Source organism: Mercenaria mercenaria, chromosome 1 (assembly GCF_021730395.1).
Source record: "Mercenaria mercenaria strain notata chromosome 1, MADL_Memer_1, whole genome shotgun sequence".
Classification (NCBI taxonomy): Eukaryota; Metazoa; Mollusca; class Bivalvia; order Venerida; family Veneridae; genus Mercenaria; species Mercenaria mercenaria.
The window spans coordinates 26977058-26985003 of NC_069361.1; the positions used below are offsets into that span (position 1 = coordinate 26977058).

General features: G+C 36.3%; 1 protein-coding gene across 1 annotated transcript; it reads left to right on the forward strand.

Annotated features, from left to right (window-relative positions):
- Positions 1-2306: 2306 nt before the first annotated feature.
- Positions 2307-3041, forward strand: LOC128555350 (uncharacterized). The gene has a single exon (XM_053537564.1). It carries the CDS (start codon positions 2307-2309, stop codon positions 3039-3041), a length of 735 nt encoding a protein of 244 aa, XP_053393539.1.
- The last annotated feature ends 4905 nt before the right edge of the window (positions 3042-7946 follow it).

Sequence of the window (7946 nt, forward strand, 5' to 3'; positions counted from 1 at the left end):
CCATACTTAAAAATCGTGTGAAATATTAAAAATACTTTGTATTTGCACGAAGGATTCACATAATTATGACATATGTTAGCTCAAATGTTCAGATAAAACAAAACATTACAAGGTTAGAATCCCTCCGTACTTTCCTTCCCATCCAATTAAGGTCGTCTAAAGAAGGTGTATCAAAGAATAGATCTATCAGATTGTATGCATATATATTTATCTTCCAGAACTATTCCGATTCCAATGAGCTTATTACAGAAACGTATTTGTTCAATAATCTTTAAAATTCTGTTGTTTTGAAAAACATTGACAATTGGCAGCACTAATGTCGAAATATAGACAATAAGTGATCGTGTCATGATTTTGTCTTCTTTCCGTACACAATTTCATAGCAAAATCCTTTAATTGTTGTCTTCTTACAGTACACTTTTGGCCGATGTTTTTTCCGTACATCGATAGAATAACCTCGGCCTTCTGTTCGTACACTTGGCAAATTTTAAAACGAGTATTTTTTTAAGAAATATGCCGTTTTCAGGGAACTGACTGATACACACGTTTTGTCTATGTATATAGTCTATGTCTGGTTCATAAACTGGCAGAAATCGCACAAGAAAGGGATGGAAAATTCGAAAAACCGAGTCTCTCCTCGCTTAGATATATTTTCCGTTGTTTTTGTTGCATTTAAGGGCAAAGTCTAGAAAATCGAGACGTCGTCTGAGGTAATTGTATACAACCGATGAAAGCCAAATGTCAGTGCTGTGTTATACTACAAAACATTCTCACCTAAAGGAAATATTGAAAGAGAAATCAATGAACAAACAAGGAGCCTGCCTTTCCCCAATATCCACGTCCGTCATCTTTATTTTTTCTTACCGTACACCACACGTCGCGTTGACAGGATAGAGTGTTATTGACAGGCATTCTTTGCCCTTTAAATTTCCAAAATGCTCAGGTGAGCTAAAGATAAAGTTCCATGTGAAAGATGTAGACAGGTACACGCCCGCTTAGCTCAGTAGGTAAGAGCGTTGTTCTACGGATCGCGGTGTCGCGAGTTAGATCCTCGGGCAAGGCGTATGTTCTCCGTGACTATTTGATAAACGACATTGTGTCTGAAATCATTAGTCCTCCATCTCTGATAATTCATGTGGGGAAGTTGACAGTTACTTGCGGAGAACAGGTTTGTACTGGTACAGAATCCAGGAACACTGGTTAGGTTAACTGCCCGCCGTTACATGACTGAAATACTGTTGAAAAACGGCGTTAACCCAAAACAAACAAAGTCGTAACACTCTTCATATGTTCATTATTTCGATGGAACTATACAATACAATACAAATTTTATTAATAACGAGTACAGACCTGTGCAATATTAGTGCATTGTCAGACCAGAGAAATTTGGTGAAAATCGGTATAAAATTTTGACTGTCTTATACGTCGTACTGTCGCGCATCGCCATCGTACTGTCGCGCTTCACCATCGTAGTGACGCGCATCGCCATCGCACTGTCGTGCTTCACCATCGTAGTGTCACCATCGTACCGTCGCGCTTCGCCATCGTACTATCGCGCTTCGCCATCGCACTGTCGCACTTTACCATCGTACTGTCGCGCTTCGCCATCGTACTGTCGCGCTTCACCATTGTACTGTCGCGCTTCGCCATCGCACTGTCATGCTTCACCATCGTAGTGTCACCATCGTACTGTCGCGCTTCGCCATCATACTGTCGCGCTTCACCAACTTTTCTCTGTTTACTTAAGGTGGTTCGCGGGGTTCCTACGAAAATTTCGAAGTATGAGATATAAGACTGATATTACTGACATACTTAACTTCCGTTATAATGGCGGACAAGGTGTTTACTTTCTGCTCTGAGCATTGTTATGTTTAAGTTGTTTTAAAAGGATTGTTGAGGATTGAAAAATGGAACTATTAAATAGCAGAATATGTTAAATATAATCTGATGTAGAATTCCTCTTGTGGAGGTCAGAAATTTGTTTTTGTGACCTGAAAAGTTTCTCTATATACATAACTATTTGAAATGTAAAAGTTCGTGAAAAACGTGACATTTATTGGCTATGTTATTTATACTCGAGAGCACTTTTATGATCCACCCACGCCGAATAAATTTCAAGGTATACTGTTCACCAAAAGTTCCGTTGTGATATGAGTGGCTTTTGTTCTACTGTACCACCAGACATACAAAATAGCAAAAAAAGAGACCTATCATCTCCGGAGGAGCAAATTTTTTCAAAGGAAAACAAACTTGGGCGTACGTCATCTGAAAATAGTGATATGAACCCAATTGAAAATTCTTTAACTATGGCTACCTCTGTTGCTCCAACATCAGCAACGTCTCTTTGTTTAGATGAGAACGCAATCAAGGGTATTGCATTAGCATTAAAAGATACAATTCAGACTGATGTCTGCACCATGCTGAACTCTACCATTGAGACTATAGTAAAAGGTGTTGTAGACGGTCTTCAGTCTCAGATTAACTCTCTGAAAACGGAAAGTGAGTCTCTGAAAAAATCAAATACAGCATTACAAGACCGGGTTGATTACTTGGAGTTCCAAGTTGACTCATCAGAGCGATACAGTAGGCGTGACAGTTTAAGGATCTCCGGGATCGTTGAATCAAAAGATGAAAATACTGACACGCATATCATGAAAATGGCATCCGCGGTCGGGTCACCTTTATCCCTCGAGGATATTTCTGTTTCCCATAAAGTCGGCAAGCCGAAAGTATCAGAAAAGCCTCGTGATATACTGGTGAAGTTTGTGTCTCGACGACCTCGAGATTTATTTTATCGGAATCGGGTATTGCTCAAATCAAAAGGTTATAAAGGCCAATTTGTGAATGAAGATCTCACAAAATACAGAGCCAGTCTTCTGTACGAAGCACGACAGCTAGTTAAAAATAAAAACATTGTTGGTGCTTGGTCGACAAATGGAAACATAGTCATCAAAGCTTCCAAAAACAGAAAGACAACTGTGCACAAAATAAATTGCAGAGGTGACCTTGATCCTTTCTACTCCTACACTTGTGATGACTGATTTAATTCTTGCGACATTAATGTCTGACAAACTTTTGTAGCACTGTATACTTCTGCTCATACAGGTTTGATAATTGTGTACAGTTGACATATCTCGTATTTCACGTGCAAAAGTATTTAATTGCATTTGTCTGTCGGAGAGTTACAATTATTGACCTAAATATGTTAGTATAAGTTGTATAAATGTTTCGTAGGATTATTTCAAATATACTGTATAAGTCAAGATTTTATTTTGAAATTTTTGTGTCATGTCATATGATTTAAATTTGATTCATATACATAAACTTCATAAGTATGTCCAAAGAAAACTACGCATACCTTTTAAAGGTTGTATCTTTATAAATTACGTTGACAATTTGAATGCTTGTCGTTGGAATAAATCACTTTTAGTCTTATCAAGTTAAAATGTCTCGTAATAACGCCTTTGATCTTGGAACATTGAGTAATATCTGCTTTAAACATCATGCATGTTAGATGCGTATGTCGCCGATACATTTCGTTTTAACAATGATTGTCGCACCAAAACATATTCATGGATTATCTGATCCTTGTATATTGAATTTAGAAATGATATCAGATGTGTAGTACGCATACTTTTAATTTGGAGTGTAAATGTACGCGATTAGTCTAAAGATAAACTGCTTTTTCTAATATCATAACTATATACATATTACTGAGTTTTTGAACGTTTTTTTCACGGTCTATAAAGTTAGTTATTGATTACTACTCTATCTATTCTGTGACCTAAATACAAAAAAAAAACAAAAACAAAACAAAAACCCATATAATCTTAGAACATGTAACATTTTTTGTTGTTGTTGTTGTTGCCTACGTACGTAAATGTCCTCATCAGTAAGTAATTCTCTGTGGTCTCTTTGTAAATACGTTTTAACTTTATTGAAGTATATGTGTAATTTGTCAAATACTTATGAGCTATTTTCGCAGTAAGAAAATATTATGTATATTCTTTAACTGTATTGATTACATGCTGTAAGCCCATTCTAGAATCGCCTACGTGTATACTCTGGTAAAGTCTTTGAAATATGGGTCAACAATTTGAAAATATGTTCATATTGTGACAAAATTATGTATTTTGAACATTATGTCATTATCTTTAACATTGATCTGACTTAAGAATCTGTCAACATAAACTCATATTGAAACATGTTGATTGCTCACTATCAAAACTATGTGTCTACTTTTTAAAGGTACCACTTGCAAAAGTGAAATATTTTGACGTGTCTTTAGTGTTATGAGCCACATAAACTGAACACGATGTTTATCCTGCAAAAATATTTTTCATTTTCGAACGATTTATATACGAACAGGATCCGGCCTCGAGGGTAACTGTTTAGGCGGTAACGAGGTTCCTACCGAGTTACCGCCTAAACAGTTACCCGAGAGCCGGATATTCCCATCTGCACCTTTAACCAGTGACAGAATCTTTTTCTTGCATACCGATATCAAGATAAAATAATGAAAATAAAATCAGTCGAACGGCTTTCTTTTTAGAACTATTTCTTATAGCAGTGTATTTAAACAAAGCGCGGGAAACCAACGTCCGTAAACAGGAAAGACGTCATGACGTTTCAAAACAAATAACAATGTTTAGTTCCGGTTTTGTTTTATCAGTTGCAGCGTAACGTTATGAATTTTTGATAAAATAACGTGATTTGAATCGAGAAATATACTATCAGGAACCAATAGGAACTGTCAAGGTATTGAATTTTTATTCCGTTTTTTAAATAAAATATAAATTACTACATAAATCTTCTACATATATGTAGTTCGTAGTACGTCATTTCCAGCACCGGTAAAAATACCGGAAATCCCCGTCTGGTATGCAAGAATCTCCTGTCTTTCACCCCGGAATGTAAGATGACTCTCGTGCTTTAAATGACGTATTACGAACTACATATGTGTAGAAGATTTATGTAGTTATTTATATTTTATTTCGAAAAACGGAATGAAAATCGAGTACCTTGACAGTTCCTCTTTGTTCTTGATAGTAAATTTCTCGATTCAAAACGTTATTTTATCAAAAATTCATAACGTTACGCTGGAACTGATAAAACAAAATCGGAACTAAACATTGTTATTTGTCTTTGAAACGTCATGACGTCTTTCCTGTTTACGGACGTTGATTTCCCGCGCTTTGTTTAAATACGCTGCTGCAAGAAATAGTTCTAAAAAGAACGCCGTTCAACTGATTTTATTTTTATTATTATATCTTGATATCGGTATACAAGAAAAAGATTCTGTCACTGGTTATAGGTGCAGATGGGAATATCCGGCTCTCGGGTAACTGTTTAGGCGGTAACTCGTTAGGAACCTCGTTACTGCCTAAACAGTAACCATCGAGGCTGGAAATTCCCATCTGCACCTATAACCAGTGAAAGAATCTTATAATCTTGCATGACATAATCACATGTTTATTATCTACTGTTTCATATCTACAGAAGGTTTGACATATCAAAATGTTTTCACAAAATGAAAATGTCCGTCCGTATATGCTTTCCGCGGCCATAACGTAACTAAATGTGTTAGCGTCTGATGGCCCTTCCACGCTTCTGTGGAATCAACATTTATTACTCGATACTCATTTTGAAAATATTACGGAAATGTCTAGGTCTGCAGCTCTCAAATACGGTAATATCTTACATCCGAGGCATATACTGACACTTTCAGACGACATCAAACTGACCTGAGCGATTTGATGAATTTCCAAAGATCGCAATGTAGGAGACCGGGGCAAAGTGAAACACGGGGTAAAGTAAAACAGTCGCTGTAAAATATTGATGACGTCATGTATGACGTAATTAAAACAAAGAAAAATATCAAACAGGGAATGCCACGCACCAAAAGCGCAGCCAGCTCAAAACGAACCCCCAGCACGCAAACGCGTGCACCAAACACACACACACACTCAAAGCTTACACATCAGGACAAAACGAACAACACACACACACACACACTCAAAGCCAACACATAAGGACAAGACGAACAATAAGCATACACACACGCGCGCACACAGTCAACACACAAGGACAAAACGAACAAACAAAGGAACACAGTGGGGCACCGCCTTGGAACGGTCAGTGGCAAAAACACCACTGGGGAACTTAAACCGGTTTATGGTGCGCACCCAACCTCACTCTTACCCCCACCATGTTCCAAAGACATGGGACAGTGTAAATAAAAGTAATCCCCTCCAGGTGAATCTCTAACACACGTAATGGAAACAAAAAGGCATGCCATGTAAAACAAAAATGCTCGTGTATAAATATATAAAAAGCAAACCTTAAGAACCAAAAACGTATGTACTCAATGCCTTTTCAGAAGACAGAGCAACAAGAGAAACACCCTTAAGGGCCCGACGAAACAGGCCAGAAGACAATTTAGGGTAAAATGGGGTAACTGGGACACTTAAAGAATCACTGTTGAGTAATATTTTAGAAAGACAAAATATATACTTGATTTATTGATATTTCAGTATGCGCAACCTATATAATATATGACGAATATAAACTTTTACAAATACCTGATAACCTGTGATTAACTATAAATTAATTAAACATTGGTCAAGTGTCCCAAGTTACCCCACCCAGTTGGGGTAACTTGGGACATTTTAGTTTTATTAGAATTTATGTATATTACAGTCGCATTTATGACAAATGAAACCATTCATGTCCACAGATCAAAAACGAATTCTAAACTGAAAATATAGCTCCGTATTAATTACAATTTATGACTGTTTTGTAAAACAAGGATGCATAAAGAAATCAGTATGTCCAAGTTTTGCCTAAATTATGTCATTATTTGTTTCAATATATGCTTATTATATAAATCGTTTAAAATAGAAAAATGTTATAAGTGTAAATAACTATGTATGAATTAAACATAAACTTGACATAATCCATTATGTACTTATATATGTGATTTTTACACTTGAAACTGATCAAAATTTTAAACAGTCTTAAAACATAGATTTTATCAAATATTAACGGGACAATTAAAATGTGTGTCTTTTTTCACAAAGAAATAAGGACATTAACTAACTTTTTGCATACAAGAAGACGCGGGGAGGAGGGGATGAAATGTGAGGGGAAAGAAGGCAGGGTTAAGGAGATCTAGACGGACACATGGGCATACGCTCTCGGAAACTATTGGCAACTGTACCTAAAATGTGTTGTCTGGCCAATATTTGGTGTTTGCTTTAGCCTGAATATTTGACACAACGTCATCTTTTAAAGGAGTAATTAACTAAAAGAACTACTATGTTGGCTTGACTGTCAGTTGGTTCCTGCGCTTCACCTAGTATAAATACTACTTATTAATATAAGATTTGCCGACAGTTTCTTTAAACATGAAAGAAATATCAGTATTAGCCTATTAGACTATCAAAAATTCTAAACTCACCAGATTTTACGCGGAATGAGTGGGAGGGGTTCACGGAACGATCTCCCTTTAAATAAACGTATGTGAATAAACAGTGACTTAGATCATGTAAACTTGGTATCGGGTAGAAAATTCAGTAGTTGCACCAGAGTTAAGCTAATATATATTATGACCACGCCTGTGAACTAGTGGTATACTTACAAAATATCAGAGTTTCGTCATTACTAGACTTTCTTTCCTATTTTCATTTCATTTGTGGAAAAAGATTAAAAGTTAACAATTTATAGTAGTTATGTCCAGTTATGTACAACATTTTATGTACTGTCCATTGGAGCATATCCCCATTTTTCTTCCAGCATCCAGTTCGTTCAAAAATAAAATCATGGAGAACTTTGTTCTTAACGACAGTGTCCAACTTGCCCCAATACATTAGGGTAAGTGGGACACTTTTGAAAAGGAACGTTCAAAAATAAAGTATGTTGTAATTTCTCAAAAACAAATCCCATTG

What these genes read in the sequence shown, in the direction of transcription:
- LOC128555350 (XM_053537564.1), top strand. Translation starts at nt 2,307, where the DNA reads ATGGCTACCTCTGTTGCTCCAACATCAGCAACGTCTCTTTGTTTAGAT.